The sequence below is a fragment of the Somniosus microcephalus genome, chromosome 1 (assembly GCF_052327205.1).
Source record: "Somniosus microcephalus isolate GS21.2 chromosome 1, FLI_Smic_1.0, whole genome shotgun sequence".
Lineage (NCBI taxonomy): Eukaryota > Metazoa > Chordata > Chondrichthyes > Squaliformes > Somniosidae > Somniosus > Somniosus microcephalus.
The window spans coordinates 58,806,803-58,823,716 of record NC_140987.1 but is presented as its reverse complement, the minus strand read 5'-3'; the positions used below and the strand labels follow the sequence as shown (position 1 = coordinate 58,823,716).

Below are 16,914 nucleotides of genomic sequence, written 5' to 3'. Positions count from 1 at the left end.
GCAATGTGATAATGACCAGATAATGTTTTTGTTATGTTGACTGAGGGATAAATATTGGGCAGGACACCGGGGATAACTCCCCTGCTCTTCTTCGAAATAGTGCCATGGGATCACTTGAGAGCGCAGACAGGGCCTCGGTTTAACGTCTCATCCGAAAGATGGCACCTCCGACAGTGCAGCACTCCGGCTGCTGCGTTTCCCTGCACAACTGTCACTGCACTGGAGTGTCAGCCTAGACTTTTTTGTGCTCGAGTCCCTGGAGTGGGACTTGAACCCACAACCTTCTGACTCAGGAGAGCGAGAGTGCTACCCACTGAGCCACAGCCGACACTGGAAAATATACAAAATAAAGCAAATGTATATTAGTTATATAATATTAGTTTTGGTATTTAAATGTTGGCTATCTCTACCTGCAAAACCTTCTGAATTAAAGTCACCATCTTCACATGCTCTCGCAAGTTTTTTTCTCCACGTTTTGGAAGTTCATTTTCCAGTTGCTGCAGTAATTCTTGCCGTTTCCTCTTTTCAGCTCTCATGTTCTTCAATACACCTTGCATCTTTCTTTTTAACACTAAGTAAATTGAAAAAATATATACATCACTGTTTCAGTTTGTGGAGGAATAAGGATGTAAACACACTTTGTACCACTTGTACTGGAGCAACAACACGCTGTCACTATTAATTATATTTATTCTAGTTTCAGAAGACTATCTATCTCAAACTTGTTTGTACTTGCTTACCTAATAACTATGTTGTATTGCAAACATTAGAAATTTGTTTCTACTTGTGCCTCCTAGCTGCTGGCTTAAGGAGGCAATGGCAGGTCTGGGTGCAGTCTCTAAGCTATTGATGACTTAACTTCCTGTCAAAAAATATCCATTCTACATTCTGAAATTAGATCTGGGTGGAATGTTGTACTCTGGATAGTTAAGGAATAACTTTATTGATACAGCACACTAGTGGCCTAGAATAGATTTTACCAAAGTATTTATATGTCTATACAGTAATAGGAAACAAATGCATCTCTACTGCAATTACTTAGCCTCTGCTTTTGAACTTCAAGCACTGCATCCTCCAAAGTGCGAACTTCCTATAACAGAAAAAAAATAACAAAATCAGTAATGGATTTGCATCAAGATCGCCAGATATTTAATGTTAATTGTTATTATAGTAGTCATTTAATTAACCACTTTATTAAAGAAATGAAGTAAAAGTGTCAGGAGTAGTAACTCTAGTTTTTTGTGTGCTCATATTAGTACTGAGGAGTGGAACTCTTCCTGTTTCAGGCACGCAGTGTTAGCATCGAGCACTCCCAGGTCAGGTACAGCACAGCCAAATGCAGAGTAAAGTTTCCTCCATTCTGCCTCAGAAGAGCACTATTGAACCTCAACATGGGTTGAGGAAGTCACCAAGTTGGTGGATATCAGTAGCCCAGTCGACTGTGTATCTTGATTTTCAAAAAGCCTTTGATAAGGTGTCACGCAATAGGCCACTAAATAAGATAGTCGCCTTGTTGGAGTAGTGGGCAGATTTTGGGTTGGGTAAAAAATTGGTTTAATTCTCGTAGACAGAAGGTAGTTATTAATAGTAGTGGATCTACACAGGGACCAGTTACTAGCAGAGTCCATAGGGACTGGTGTTAGAACCATTGCTTTTCACCATCTTTATCAATGATCTGGATTAAGGTGTCAAGGAACCATCCACAAAGTTGTGGAGGATACAAAGATATGTGCAAGTGTTAAAACCTTAGATGAGGAAAAACATCAGAACTAGATGGTGGTGGTGGTTGGGGTTGGGGGTGGATGGGGAAATGAGCCTGCATCTGGAAGATGCCTTTTAATAATATAGATAAATGTAGTGTTACACATGAGGGCAGGGCCGCACCAAACACATGTAAACCATACAGGGCTGACTGCTCAAGGTTGCAGAGCAGGAGAAGGAGCTGGAGCTGGATGTTATAGTGCATAAATCTTTGAAGGTCCACGATCAGTGCTGCGAGTATTTTGTAAAAGCAAATAGTGTTAGGATGTATTGGCGGGATGATTAAAGACAAAACTATGTACCATATGTATAATTTGGAGGTGTTATTGTTTCCTTTATATGGAAAGAGTGCATTTTAGCTGCAGATAGAAAGAAAGTACAAACAAACAAACTTGCATTTCACATCCTCAGGACATCCCAAAAGTGATTTACAGCCAATTAATTACTTTTCAATTGTAGTCACTTGTTCAGCAGCCAATCTTCACACAGCAAGGTCCCACAAACAGCACGGAGATGAATGACCAGATAATCTGTTTTTTTGGCAGTTTGTTGAAGAATAAATGTTGGCCACAACACAGGACGAACTCCTCTTGTACGAATCTTGCTGTGGGATCTTTTATGTACACCTGAATAAGCAGGCATCTCATTCAAGATATGACACCTCTGACAATACAGTACTCCCTCAGCCCAGTGTCAGCTTTATATGCTCAAGTGCTGGAGTGGGGCTTGAATCCACAGTCTTTTGACTCAGAGGCAAGAATGCTACTACTGAACCCAATATAAAAGGGACTGAAGTCTTTTGTATGAACCCTTTGAGTTACATAGGCTTTAACAAAAACCCACGACATATTCTATAATAAATATTTGTAAACAAACAATTGTGACAAATTACTTTGAATATAATAGGATTACTAATGAATTTCCAATGCAACAATATCCTTCATATTACTGGTCTGAATTTGTGCATAATTTAAAATATGTAATGCAATGCAAGTGCCATTACAAAGTGTGAGGTCATCCACTTTGGATCTAAAAAGGATAGATCAGAGTACCTACTAAATGCTGAAAAGCTGAAACAGTGGAGATCCAAAGAGACTTAGGGGTCCATGGACCGTTTACCTGTCATAGACAGGTATAGAAAATAATCAAAAAGGCTAATGGAATGCTGGCCTTTATATCTAGAGGACTAGAATACAAGGGAGTAGAAGTTATGCTACACAAAGCCCTAGTTAGACCACACCTGGTGCACTGTGTTCAGTTCTGGGCACCACACCTTAAGGAGGTATATACTGGCCTTGTAGGGAGTGCAGCATAGATTTGCCAGAATGATACCTGGACTCCCAAGTGTAAAATTACAAGGGCAGATTATACAAACTAGGGTTGCATTCCCTGGAATTTAAGGTTAAGGGATGATTTGATCGAAGTTTTCAAGATATTAAGGGGAACTGACAGGGTAGATGGAGAGAAACTACTTTCACTGGTTGGGGAGTCAAAGACTAGGAGACATAGCCTAAAAGTTAGAGCCAGGCCTTTGAGGAGTGAAGGTAGGAAACACTTCTACACACAAAGTATGGTAGAAGTTTGGAACTCTCCCACAAATGGCAGTCGATTGTTAATTTTAAATCCGAGACGGATAGGTTTTTGTTCACCAAAGGTATTAAGGGATATGGGCTAAAGGCGGGTATATGGAGTTAGGTCGCAGATCAGCCATGATCTCATTGAATGGCAGAACAGGCTTCAGGGGCTAAATGGCCTACTCCTGTTCCTATCCAAAAAGAAAATGAACTACAGTAGCTTATAGCCGAAGATACTGCTATATAAAGTACCTGCAGATAATAAAACATTACATAATGTTGGCAACAATTTTCAACCCCAAACTACGGGAGTTATTAATCATATTAGACTTACTTTCTGGGTTGTTAGAATATCAGAACAAAGATCTAAAGAGTGCTTGATCGTTTCCATTATCAACCTAAAAACAAGGAATGCTTCATGAAAAAAGCTGAAGACTTGGACACACGAAAATAAACATTGATCTTCATTAAAAACGCAACAATAATTTGCATTTATATAGTAGCGTTAACAGAAAATGTCCCAAGCTGCCTTATGGAGACTATCTTTAAAAAGCTTTGCCACTAATAGGCAAAGCGGTTTGTGCATGGAGGAATAAAAAGAATGTGGAAAGAGTGAAAAATAAGGAAAATATTACCAGAATCAGAACAATGAACTTTAGGAAAATTATGTGGATGTAATTTTACATCAATAAAAATGGAAGATTATTTTATCACAATCAAGAGAACACCTCGCTCATATCTCTTAACTTCCTTTGCTCTAATTAAGAGAGTCCAAGTTTCCCATGTCTCATAATTAAACCCTTGTGTTGCTGGTATCAGCTTAGTGAACCTCTTCTGTACCCTCTCTATAGTCTTGACATCCTTCCTAAAGTAGGGAGCCCAAAACTGGATGCAATATTCTAACCGTGGTCTAGTCAATGATGTGTGTAAGTTTTGCATTACCTCTTTGATTTTGTACTCTTTGTCCCTATGTAAATAACCCAGAATTCCATGCTTTAAAAAAAAAAGTGCCTTCCCAGTTTCAAAGATTTGAGTATCTGAACACCCAAGTCTCTCTGCTTCATTTACACTTTTACTACTTGGTATATATTTCTTCTTATTCTTCCCCTCAAAATCACTTCACACTTGTCTGGATTAAATTTCATCTGACATCTATTTGCCTAATAACCTAACTTGTCACCGTCTTTCTAAAGTCATACACAGTCCTCTTTAGTTGACCACACTATTTTTGGGCTGTTTGCAAATTTTCATACTGTTGAAAACTCCAATCAAGTGATGTTACAATTAACTCATTGTCTACATAATGGTATTCCAATTATACTTTCCAAAATCCATATTAACTGTACAATTGCACCAGTAATACCATCTGAATCTTGAGGCTATGGTAAAAGCTGTGCCAAATAATATTGGAAGAGTACATAAGTATCCTCCATAAACTTGAACTCATTCAAAACTCTGCTGCCTATATCCTAAATCACACCAAGTTACCCCTGTGCTCGCTGACCTACATTGGCTCCTGGTCTGGCAACACCTTGATTTTAAAATTCTCATCCTGGTTTTCAAATCCCTCTATGGCCTCGTCCCTTCCTATTTCTGTAACCTCCTCCAACCCTACAACCCTCTGAGATCGCTGTGCTGCTCCAATTCTGGCCTCTTGCACATTCCTGATTTCAATCGCTCCACCATTGGCAGCCATATCTTCAGCTGCCTGGGCCCTAAGCTCTGGAATTCCCTCCCCAAGGCTCTCCACCTCTCCTCCTTTAAGATGTTTCTTAAAATCTACCTTGATCAAGGTTTTGGTCACCTGTCCTAATATCTCTATGTGGCTCAGTGTTAAATTTTGTTTGATAATGCTCCAGTGACCTTGGGATGTTTTACTACGTTAAAGGCACTATATAAGAACTTAAGAGTTAGGAGTAGGAGTAGGCCAGAAGGCCCCTTGAGCTTGCTCCCGCCATTCAGTAAGATCATGGCTGATCTTCGACCTCAACTCCACTTTCTCACCCAATCTCCATATCCCTTGATTTCCCTAGAGTCCAAAAATCTATCGATATATAAATGCAAGTTTTTGCCGTATGTTATAATTGACAGCATAATTTATCTAGAAAATGGATTAATAGATACAATAGGGTAGTTTAGGATATCTTAACGGATTTAAAAGTATGGCAAGATGAATTCTAGTAGAGGAAATAATGAGATCTTTGATTGATCCATTTGGATGAAAAATTGAACAGACTATATAAAAATGCTGAATTGCAACTCTGATAATGTAAGGACTGTGTATATTAACTGCACAACTATTAATTTTAGAAGAGGCTCTCAGCTATTTTATGGCTTCTGCACTTAAGTTTCACTCTCAGCTAATTGCTGGTAATTACTAAAAATGCTTTCTGGATCAAAGGAGCAAGAGACACCATGCTACCTAAACAGTTTAACTATTCCCTCCAGAAAGTGTATATTTCTAAGTAACATTTTATGAATAAATATTAGAAGATAGTTCTGTAGTCTAAACTAGTCCAATAGGTATACAGCTCCCAAAACCTATGAAGAAGACAAGAGGGTAATCAAGAACAACACTATGACACTGGACTAAGTTATTACCCATAAGGAAAAGAAAGGCACTAGCCAAGGGAACAGGAAGTCAGGAAACTGAAGGGGGATAGACAACCTGTTTGCCAATCTTTCAGTATTATTGATTATGACTGCATTCTGATGAAAGGTCATCAACCTGAAATGTTAACTATGTTTCTCTATTCACCAACGCTGCCTGAGCTGCTGAGTGTTCCCAGCAGTTTCTGTTTTTAGTACTGAAGGGTCATTGATCTCCAAGGCACCGGAGCAAGGGACAGAACAGAAAAAGGAGGGAAAGCAGATAGAATTCATGGTTCATGTAGGAGCCACTGACTTAAAAAATGAGTAGGATGGAAGTCTTGCAGAGAGAGTTTGAGGAATTAGGTTCTACATTCTGAAAAGCTATGGGTAGTGATCAGGATTACTTCTAATGCCATATGTTGGACAAGTTAAAGAAGAACAGATTAAATATGTCAATACTTAGCAAGAAAGATTGTATAGAAGGGAAGGTTTCCGATTCCAAGGACAATGGGACAAGCTCTGGGGTTGGGGGTTTGGATTCCCCCAAATCGAACTGGTACCAATATCCTAGCAAAGAGGGTAAATAAGACAATGAGGAGGGTTAATCTAATGATAGAAAAGAGGGGCAAATAGAGCTGACAGAGAGGGGAAAATCAACAGTGATGGAGGTAGAAAAATAAAGAAGCTGCATGTCAGATTATAGAGGAGGGCTTGTAGATGACTACTGAAGTGCACATACTGATAGTTACTTTTAGCAAGTAAGTATGCAGAAGGATATGACCACACGGAGAAATTATGACAAAATAAACAAATGGATGCCTCAAGGTCTATACATGAATACTCAAGACTTTTTGAAATAAAACATGAGACCTAATGATCCTTGCTGGAAAGGTAGGCTGTGATATTATCAGACACCTAGATAAACAATGACAAACCAGGTAAACAGATAATTTTGTAGAGATGGAATAGACAAATTAGGAGGGAGTGTGGCTTTTAATGTGAAAAAGATCTTGGTTATGACAAAGATGGACCTGCAGGTGGAAATCCTGTGAAGCAGGATGAGGCACAAGGGGAAGGAAACTGCTACAGACCATCAGGTCAGGAGGAGGGACGACTTAAGAACTTTGTAGTCAACTAAGAGAAGCATGTACAGAAACAGGTTGTAATGGGAGACTTCAATTTACCAGGGATAGATTGGGAAATCTAGAAAAGGTGCAATAGGTATGAATTGTTGCATGGAACGCTGGTCAAGGAACTTATGCCAGCAGAGGTGCAATTGGACCCGATATTAAGTAACAACCAAGAGTCCCTGGCTGGTAAGTTACTTGTTATATATCAGATTTCAGTTTTGTTGCATGCCCAGCACATACAGGCCACAGAACACTTATTCTCTTAAATCTCCGAAAGCTGAAGCTCTGATGCCTAAAAAGAATTCCAAATATAACTATGTAAGGCCCTAATCAAAACGTACTTCTTATAAAGATTGCTTGATTAGCCCCCATTCTTCTACATAAATGTAGTTCACTGCTCTTCCTTCTCACAGTGGCAATCGTTAGGCCTGTTAGAAAACATGTTTGCAAAGTAACAGCGCTGAAGGTCAAATTTAAATTAAGGAGCAGAAATTTGACTTAAGAATCTGCTTTGACTTTAACACGAGTATACAAATGGAGAAGACAATATAGCCTTTACTAAAATTCATGCATTGGAAATACTTACTTTCCTTCTCCATTATTCATCTGTGCTACTTCTCGGAGTGCATGTGTGTACTGAAGTCTGTGAAACAACAAAGGAATGCAACAGCTAGTTATTTTGTGTGTTTCTTCTTTTTGGGTCCCAAGAAACAGTTTCTACCTGAAAGCTGGAAAAGCTGTAGTCTGCTCATAGGTTTCTTTAGTGTAGCTATCCAGGAGGTACAAGGCTAATGCTCATCAAGATAGATTAATCTGCCCTTTGCAGTAGCTTGACAGAGTGATGCATCTTATGGCAGATAGGTCTGAGATTACAACTTGCAAGAGGTCCAACAGCTTAATTTAAAGATATTGGCCTGGACTTTACGATGAGGGTGCATTGGTATTGGGATGGGACTTCTACCCGTCCTGCAGATGCCCCTGACCCTGGTCACACATCTAGCCCTGGAATTATTTGCTCGTGGGAGACAGGCTCCCTGGGCTCTACAGAGTCTCACCAGACTGGGGGCTTCAGGGGCCTGTCACAATAGGAGGAAGGTGCAGCCATGAGCTACCTGCCAAAAACTTCCCTGTTGCTGATGGGGCCTGTACACAGCAACGTCAAGAGCTCTTCATTAGAACCCCAAAGCTCTGCTGACTTTACAACGCTGGAGCCTAAAAGATAGTCCCAGCATCCAATTGGAGAAAACAGTGGGAAATATGGTGGAGTTCATAATTACCTCATTTTAATTCAATTTGCATACACCTGTCCACATATGGGAGAACGGCAAGTTTGCTAAACTGGAAAACAGGGTGGGATAGAGAAGAGGTGGGGATGTGGCAGAGCATGTTCATGAGCAGGTTTCCATCTATGTCCATCCAGATAAGTTAAAGAAAAAAAATCGTCAGGTGTAGTTGGAAAATCTAAGCCATCAAAACAGTATATATCCATCACTTTTAGATTACTTGGAAGCTTATAGCAGCACAGGTTTGTGGCAGTCTAGTTAGGATTTTAATTAAAAAATTTAATTCCCTTCAAAGTTACACACCATCCTGACTTGGAAATACATCGCCGTTCCTTCATCATCGCTAGGCCAAAATCCTGGAACTCCCTACCTAACAGCATGGTGAGAGCACCTTCACCACATAGACTGCAGCGGTTCAAGGTAGCGGCTCACCACCACCTTCTCAAGGACAACTAGGGATGGGCAAAAAAAAAAAAAAAAAAAAAATTAAAAAAATAAAAATCGCAATTTATTAGATTTAGAACGGAGTCACAAACAAGATAAATGTGCCTGGGCAAAAATGGGACCTGGATCTTTTTGTACCTGTGGAGGGCCATGGTTTTGTGCTGGAAAGATACTGAAGCATCTTCTAATTCCTTTTCAATCACTTGAATTCTGCCAAAGACATAAAAGAAAATAATCATTCCACAAACAACTGACAGGTCATGTTGTCTTTCAATTATGTTTCTCGGTAATGAAAATAATTTTGTAATGATAGAAGTGAAAGATAATCCATCTTTTAGTTCACAGTAGGACAGTAAATTGCACCAACGTACGCTTCTTTCAGGTTGTCTTCTGACATAGCCTCTGTATTGGTTTCAACACCTGGCAATAAAATATAGATACCAGTTAAACTTGGCATTTGAAAAACATACAAGCTTTTGTTATCTGCTTCATTTTGGTGGTTGAGCTTTGCTGGTCAGTTTACAGGCAGAGAGATGAAGCACTGTGTGGTAGCAGGACATTCTATCCTGAATGTATGTGTGCGCGCGCGTGTGGGGGTGGGCGGTGAGGGGAAAACATAACATCCATCATATTCTGCAAAACAGCATCTTCCATCAGCCAACTGTTTAAATTATTATTTTTTTCTTTCAATTTTCAATGTCATTTTTAAAATTATAGCCACATAATCTATTACAATCTAAACAGCAGTAGAAATGATTTCATATGCTTCTAGTTATTCAGTACACAGTGAAGTAAAGTTTTCTGCAAGATAATCTATTTTTTACCCCTCAGAAAAATCAAAAAGTAATATACAGAATGTCATTCACAAACATTGTAGGTGACCCAATGTACTAACAGACAATGCCACACAGGGAACCAGCCACTTTATTGAAGGATGCACCAAGGAAAATGAGAAAAAACACAGCGGAGTCACACTTTTAGAAAGCCCCTAGAAGGCAAACACAGTACATCCTTGAATGAGGCCAAGAACCTGGCTCCCTTCCTACTTTCAACTATGTAATATTATGCAGGAATAGAGGATAGAGGAGAAACTTGTCTTTTTCTGTAACTAAAAGTCAAAATGAAGTGTCTTCCCCATACAATTATCTCTTCTCCCCTACCTAACAACTTACATTTATATAGTGCCTTTACTGTTTGTCCCAAGGTGACAGGGGTATCCAGATTAAAATGGATGCTGAGTCAAAGAAGGAGACATTAACAAGAGTGACCAAAAGATTGGGCAAAGCGATGAGCTTTAAGGGGGTTTTAAAGGAGGAGAGGAAGGTGGAGAGGCACAGAGGTTTAAGGAGAGAATTCCAGAGTATGGGACCTAAACAGCTGAAGGCACAGCTGAAGGTGGGATGAAATGAGGGAAGGAAGGATACACAAAAGGGCAGAATCTGAGGAATGGAGAGTACTGATGGGGTTGTAGGGCTGGAGAAAGTTATAGGGAGAGCAAGGTCAAGAAGGGATTTACCTACAAAAATGAGAATTTTAAATGGGAGGCGTTGGAGGACCTCAGAGTCAGAGTCATAACGGCACAGGAGGAGGCCATTTGGCCCATCGAGTCCGTGCCGGCTCTCTGTAGACCAATCCAGTCAGTCCCATTCCCCCGCTCTATCCCCGTAGCCCTGCAAGTTTATCTCCCTCAAGTGCCTATCCAGTCTCCCCTTGAAAACATTTAGTGTCTCCGCTTCCACCACTTCCGTCGGTAGCGAATTCCAGGTCCTCATCACTCGCTGTGTAAAAAAGTTTTCCCTCACATCCCCCCTGTATCTCTTGCCCAAAACCTTAAATCTGTCCCCCCATGTCCTTGTACCATCAACTAGTGGGAACAGCCTTTCCTCGTCTAGCCTATCCAAACCCGCCATAATCTGGTACACCTCTATCAAATCACCCCTCAACCTCCTTTGCTCTAATGAAAACAAATCCAGCTTCTCCAACCTGTCCTTGTAGCAAAGATCCCCCATCCCCGGAACCATTCTGGTAAATCTCCTCTGCACCCTCTCAAGGGCCTTCCCATCCTTCCTAAAGTGTGGTGACCAGAACTGGACGCAATACTTCAGTTGTGGCCTAACCAGCGTTTTATAAAGGTTCAGCATAACTTCTCCACTTTTGTACTCAATACCTCTAATTATGAAGCCCAAGATCCCATATGATTTGTTAACCACTCTCTCAATATGTCCTGCCACCTTCAGGGACCTATGCACATTAACTCCCAGGTCCCTCTGTCCCTGCACACACTTTAAAACTGTGCCATTAAGTGTATATTGCCTCTCCCTGTTCCTTCTACCAAAATGCATCACCTCACACTTCTCTGTATTAAATTCCATCTGCCACTTGTCTGCCCATTCTGCTAGCCTTTCTATGTCCTGTTGCAGTCGATTGATATCATCACTGTTTGCCACACCCCCAAGTTTGGGGTCATCGGCAAATTTAGAAATTCTCTGTATCCTAATATCCAGGTCAATATCCTGGAGCCAATGTGGGTCAACGAGGACAGGAGTGATGTGGGTTCGTATTCAAACAGCAGCCTTTTGGATGAACTGAACTTTACAGAGCATGGAGGATGGGAGGCTGGCCAGGAAAGCATTGGAATAGTCGAGTCTGGAGAGTGACAAAGGCATGGACGATACCGTGACCTCAGGACGTCCCAAAGCACTTTACAACTAATCAAGTACTTTTGCAGTGTAGTCACTTTTGTAATGTAGGAAACGTGGCAGCCAATGTGCGCACAGCAAGGTCCCACAAACAGCAATGTGATAATGACCAGATAATCTGTTGTAGTGATGTTAGTTGAAGGATAAATATTGGCCAGAAAACCAGGGCGAACTCCCCTGCCCTTCTTCGAAATAGTGTCATGGGATCTTTAACGTCCACCTGAGGGGGCAGACAGGGCCTCGGTTGAACATCGCATCTGAAAGACGGTACTTCAGACAGTGCATTGCTCCCTTAGTACTGCACTGCACTGGATTACGTGCTCAAATCTCTGGAGTGGGACTTGAACCCACAACCTTACTCGGAGGCGAGAGTGCTACCACTGAGCCAAGGCGGACTACCTGAGGAAAGAGAACCGCTTACAATGTCAGCTAGCATGGGGCCAGGGTGGCATGGACAAGATGAGCTCGGAAGGGGCATAAAGGGAGATAGGAGGGAAACTAGGGAAGGACGCAGCTACAGCTTGGCTTGGTAGTGTGGTAAACCACTGTTATAACCTGTCTGTGTCTGTATGTGTATTCCACTAGGTACAGGTCTGGACATGCCTCGGCTGACTCCTCCCACTATTCCAGGTATATAAGTGACTACCTCCCAGTCCCTTAGTATTCTGGACGGGTCGACCACTCGAGACAAGACCTTCATTCTTTAGTTAATAAAAGCCTGATTGTTACTCGCTCAACCTCAGTCTTTTGAGTAACTGATGGCGCATCAATTTTATTAACTAAATTTTTTATAATGGAGAAGATCCTCACACCAGCATGCCTGGACCTGGACAGTCGGGAAGCGGACGCTTCCACCAAGTTTGCTCACTGGCTCACGTGCTTCGAGACATTCCTGACTGCCTCCACTGCAGTCGAAACGGATGCGGACAAACTGTCTGTCCTGTTCTCCAAGGTGAACCACCGAGTGTACTCAGTCATCCAGGACGCGACCTTGTACACAGCCGCCCTCCAGCTCCTCAAGACCCAGTACACGCGCCCTGTGAACGAAGTATACGCTAGGCACCTTCTGGGGAGTCGCAAGCAACAACCTGGGGAATCGACTGAGGAATACCTCCAAGCACTGTCCGTGCTTGGCCGGGCCTGTGGGTGTAAGGCGGTAACTCCCACTAAGTACACGGAGGAACTGATCCGGGATGCCTTCGTAGCGGGCCACAGGTCCAACTACACCCGACAGCGACTGCTGGAGCAGAGTGACCTCACCCTCGACAAAGCCTCCGACATCGCACGAACGCTGGACGCAGCCTTCCGGGGCATGGATGCCTACTCCTCTGCACCGTGGACGCCGCGGGGAACGACAACCTGGGACACGGTAGGACAGCCCCATAGCACCGTGCCACCCCAGCCACAGCCCAACAACGGCCCAACTACCGCAGCAGTGTCCCAAAGCCAGACAGCAGTATCCCAAGGCCAGAAATGCTACTTCTGTGGCCAGGCCAAACACCCCAGAGCGCACTGCCCAGCGAAGAATGCGACCTGCTCGGGCTGCGGGAAAAAGGGACACTACACCAGCGTCTGCAAGGCCAAAGCCACCCCGAACGCCAGCAGCGCCGCGTGTGGGCCTTGCGAGCCGCCATCTTGGGCCCCCAACAGCGCTGCGTGTGGGCCGTGCGGGCCGCCATCTTGGGCCTCCCCAGCCATGTGCGAACCACCGCAGCAGCAGCCATCTTGGACGACTCCAGCCACATGGGAATCATGGACGCCGCCATCTTGGACACCAGCCGGGACGCAGCAGATCGCCAACCCCCCCCCCCCCCCCCATCTGATACTCGCAGCGACACACCGACCCCTACGCTGGCCTCTGTGACGCTGGACCAAACGAGACCGCACCAGCTAGCTCGGTCCAAAATGGACGTTAAGGTAAACGGCCATGCAATAAACTGCCTTTTTGACTCCGGGAGCACAGAGAGCTTCATCCACCCCGACACGGTGCGGCGTTGCTCTCTCCCAGTCCTGCCTGCGCACCAGCGGATTTCTATGGCCTCCGAGTCCCAGTCAGCAGACATTGGCGGCTACTGCGTGGTGACACTAGTAGTAGACGGGACTGTGTTCAATAATTTTAAACTCCTGGTCCTGCCCGACCTCTGCGCTGCCGTTCTACTGGGGTTGGATTTCCAGTGCCACCTCAAAAGCGTTACGATGGCGTACGGTGGCCCCCTCCCCCCACTCACAGTCCGCAGCCAGTAGCTTCCAAATTGCCCACCGCGCACCAGATGCAACCTCTCCACACTCAGAGTCCCACCCCCCCCACTGTTTGCTAACCTCACCCCCGATTGTAAGCCCATCGCCACAAAGAGCAGGCGATACAGTGCCGGGGACAGGGTTTTCATCAAAACCGAAGTGGAACGGCTCCTGAAGGAGGGGATTATTGAGGGCAGCTCCAGCCCCTGGCGAGCCCAGGTTGTAGTCGTTAAGACCGGCGAGAAACAACGCCTGGTCATCGACTACAGCCAAACAATAAACCGCTACACCCTGCTGGACGCCTACCCACTCCCCCGCATAGCTGACATGGTCAACCAGATCACGCAGTACCGCGTCTTTTCGACCATTGACCTGAAATCAGCGTACCACCAGCTCCCCATCAGCCCTGAAGACCGCCAGTATACTGCTTTTGAGGCAAACGGCCGCCTCTATCACTTCCTTAGGGTTCCCTTCGGCGTTACTAACGGGGTCTCCGTCTTCCAAAGGGAGATGGACCGGATGGTCGATCAAAACGAGCTGCAGGCCACTTTCCCTTACCTAGATAATGTGACCATCTGCGGCCATGACTTGCAGGACCATGACGCAAACCTCGAGAAATTCCTCCGCACCGCCCAACTCCTGAACCTGACATATAACAAGGAGAAGTGCATATTCCGCACAGACCGCCTCGCCATCCTTGGCTGTGTTGTGGAACACGGGGTCATCGGTCCCGACCCGGACCGGATGCGTCCCCTTATGGAACTCCCACTGCCCCACTGCCTAAAAGCTCTGAAGAGGTGCCTAGGGTTTTTTTCCTACTACGCTCAGTGGGTCCCCTACTATGCAGACAAAGCCCGTCCGCTGATCAAGTCCACCTCTTTTCCCGTGACGGCAGAGGCCCGCTTAGCCTTCCACCGTATCAAGGAAGACATTGCCAAAGCCACCATGCACGCAGTGGACAAATCCATCCCCTTCCAGGTGGAAAGCGATGCGTCCGACTTCGCTCTGGCCGCCACCCTTAATCAGACGGGGAGACCTGCGGCATTCTTCTCACGAACCCTCCAGGGCCCGGAGACCAGACACTCCGCGGTCGAGAAGGAGGCCCAGGCTATCGTGGAGGCTGTGCGTCATTGGAGGCACTACCTGGCCGGAAAACGATTTACCCTGCTCACTGACCAGCGTTCAGTTGCTTTTATGTTCAACAACAAGCAGAGGGGCAAAATCAAAAATGACAAGATCTTGAGGTGGAGAATCGAACTTTCCACCTACAATTACGAGATCTTGTACCGGCCTGGGAAGCTCAATGAACCCCCAGATGCCCTATCGCGTGGCACCTGCGCCAGCGCGCAGATCGATAGGCTGAGGGCCCTCCACAATGACCTCTGCCACCCGGGGGTCACCAGGTTCTTCCACTTCATCAAGGCCCGCAACCTGCCTTACTCCATCGAGGAGGTCAGGACCATGACCAAGAACTGCCAGGTCTGCGTTGAGTGCAAACCGCACTTTTATAGACCAGACAGAGCCCACCTGATAAAAGCCACTCGCCCTTTCGAACGCCTGAGCGTCGATTTCAAAGGGCCTCTCCCCTCCTCCGACCGCAATGTGTACTTCCTCAACATCATTGACGAGTACTCCCGGTTTCCGTTCGCTATCCCCTGCCCGGACATGACCAGTGCCACGGTCATTAAATCTCTGAACAGCCTCTTCACCCTGTTCGGTTTCCCCAGCTATATCCATAGCGACCGGGGCTCATCGTTTATGAGCGACGAACTCCGCCAGTACCTGCTCGCTAGGGGTATAGCCACAAGCAGGACCACCAGTTACAACCCCCGGGGGAACGGACAGGTGGCAAGAGAGAATGCAACAGTTTGGAAGGCCGCCCTACTAGCCTTAAAGTCTAGGGGCCTTCCGACCTCCCGCTGGCAGGAGGTGCTCCCCGATGCGCTCCACTCGATTCGGTCACTGCTCTGCACTGCCACCAATGCCACCCCTCACGAGAAAATGTTTGTCTTCCCAAGGAAGTCCACATCGGGGACATCGTTACCGCCATGGCTGACGTCCCCAGGGCCGGTACTACTGAGAAGACACGTGAGGGCCAATAAAACAGACCCCCTGGTCGAGAGGGTCGACCTCCTCCACGCCAACCCCCAGTATGCTTACATTACGTACCCGGACGGGCGGGAGGGCACAGTCTCCATACGAGACCTCGCACCCTCGGGGACCGCTGTAACCCACTACCCATTACCACCCCCCCCCCACGACCCGATATCCAACCCCAGCAGCCGGCTCGCCTTGGACCGTCACCCACGAGGACTACACTCCAGGGCCCCAGCCTACACGGGACGCGACGCCGGAAGCTCCACCACCCCTGCCGTCGCCACGTCGATCACAGCGGCAGACAAGACCTCCGGAGAGACTCCAATACACGAACTTTTAAATACACTTCACCCCGCTGGACTCATTTTTAAACAAGGGGTGAATGTGGTAAACCACTGTTATAACCTGTCTGTGTCTGTATGTGTATTCCACTAGGTACAGGTCTGGACATGCCTCGGCTGACTCCTCCCACTATTCCAGCTATATAAGTGACTACCTCCCAGTCCCTTAGTATTCTGGACGGGTCGAACACTCGAGACAAGACCTTCATTCTTTAGTTAATAAAAGCCTGATTGTTACTCGCTCAACCTCAGTCTTTTGAGTAATTGATGGCGCATCAGGTAGTCAATGAGAAGGGTGGGGTGGGAAGCAACCGCCGAGGCAGTCACAAGATTCACGATACGCAAGACTCATGCTGGGTTATGGCTCTGCTAGTACTAACTTCTCTGGTACCTCACATGTTAACATTGAGTTTTGGTAGGATAGAATCAAACCTATTGGCATCTAATGTCCACGCAAAAACTTTCCAACATAAGTCACTGGATGGCAATTTGGAGTGGGAATCCTGGTTGATTTTTATCTCCTCGGGTAAGGGGACAGAGACCCATTATCGGGCCTTGTTGTCACCTAGGCTGACACTAGATAACTCAGCATAGACTAAGGATTGAACCGGAGACGTTTCTAGGGCTCAGTTTCACACAGGGCAGAGCTCTTACTAATGGAGTCGCTGGGGAAACATGTAAAAGAAACTGAATGTGAATCAGTGGTTTCTGTATCAGCATTATTTTTCCATGTTATAATATCAAACATGTTCCAC

General features: G+C 45.2%; 1 protein-coding gene across 2 annotated transcripts in view; it reads right to left on the bottom strand.

Annotated features, from left to right (window-relative positions):
- Positions 1–16,914, bottom strand: part of cenph (centromere protein H) — a 36,244-nt gene that overhangs the window by 9,008 nt on the left and 10,322 nt on the right. For both annotated transcript variants that reach the window (XR_015077581.1, XM_085981983.1), the window contains exons 4-9: positions 9,156–9,204; positions 8,923–8,994; positions 7,644–7,700; positions 3,670–3,733; positions 1,039–1,090; positions 411–571 (exon numbers count right to left, since the gene is read on the bottom strand). Coding sequence is in view for 1 of the 2 variants with exons in the window: in XM_085981983.1 (XP_085838109.1) it covers positions 411–571; positions 1,039–1,090; positions 3,670–3,733; positions 7,644–7,700; positions 8,923–8,994; positions 9,156–9,204 (455 nt within the window). In the remaining variant the exon portion in view is untranslated. The remainder of the gene's footprint in view (positions 1–410; positions 572–1,038; positions 1,091–3,669; positions 3,734–7,643; positions 7,701–8,922; positions 8,995–9,155; positions 9,205–16,914) is intronic.